Consider the following 426-nt stretch of genomic DNA (forward strand, 5'->3'; position numbering starts at 1 on the left):
GTGTGTGTGTGTGTGTGTACTCACTCACTCCAGGATCTGATCGAGGGCATGATGTGTTACCGCTGCTCCACCAACAACCCCCTCCTGAACACCAGGGGCAGTGTGTGCATCAACTGCAGACAGCCCTTCATCTACTCGGCGTCTTCCTACGGTCAGTGAAGTACATCATGGAGTACTCGGAGTACTCACGTCTCCCCGCCTGTACTGTAATACCAGTGTGGTGTTTGTACAGAGGTCCTGCCGTTGGTGCAGTTCTACCTGGAGGAGGGCGTCAGTGACGAGGAGGCCGTGTCACTCATCGACCTGGAGGTTCCTCACGTGGACGACCCGGACTCGCACCCGCAGCTCACGGACAACGGTGGTATCCTTCAACCATCTGTGTGAGGGTTCAAATCCTGAGCCTGGACCAGGTGACTGTGGACCAGG

At 56.8% G+C, this 426-nt stretch overlaps 1 protein-coding gene across 1 annotated transcript; it reads left to right on the plus strand.

The window, feature by feature from the left end:
• Positions 1-6: 6 nt before the first annotated feature.
• LOC103399768 (intraflagellar transport protein 122 homolog) lies at positions 7-420 on the plus strand. The gene is made up of 2 exons (XM_008338398.2): positions 7-151; positions 233-420. Exons 1-2 carry the CDS (start codon positions 49-51, stop codon positions 382-384), a joined length of 255 nt encoding a protein of 84 aa, XP_008336620.1. The 5' UTR covers positions 7-48; the 3' UTR covers positions 385-420.
• Positions 421-426: the final 6 nt, after the last annotated feature.

Source organism: Cynoglossus semilaevis, unplaced genomic scaffold (assembly GCF_000523025.1).
Source record: "Cynoglossus semilaevis isolate Cse_v1.0 unplaced genomic scaffold, Cse_v1.0 C18723707, whole genome shotgun sequence".
NCBI lineage: Eukaryota > Metazoa > Chordata > Actinopteri > Pleuronectiformes > Cynoglossidae > Cynoglossus > Cynoglossus semilaevis.

Excerpts from the sequence above, each read along its gene's own strand:
- LOC103399768 (XM_008338398.2), top strand. The coding sequence starts at position 49 with ATGATGTGTTACCGCTGCTCCACCAACAACCCCCTCCTGAACACCAGG. Across the intron at positions 152-232 it reads CTACTCGGCGTCTTCCTACG|AGGTCCTGCCGTTGGTGCAG; the intron begins GTCAGTGAAGTA and ends GTGTTTGTACAG.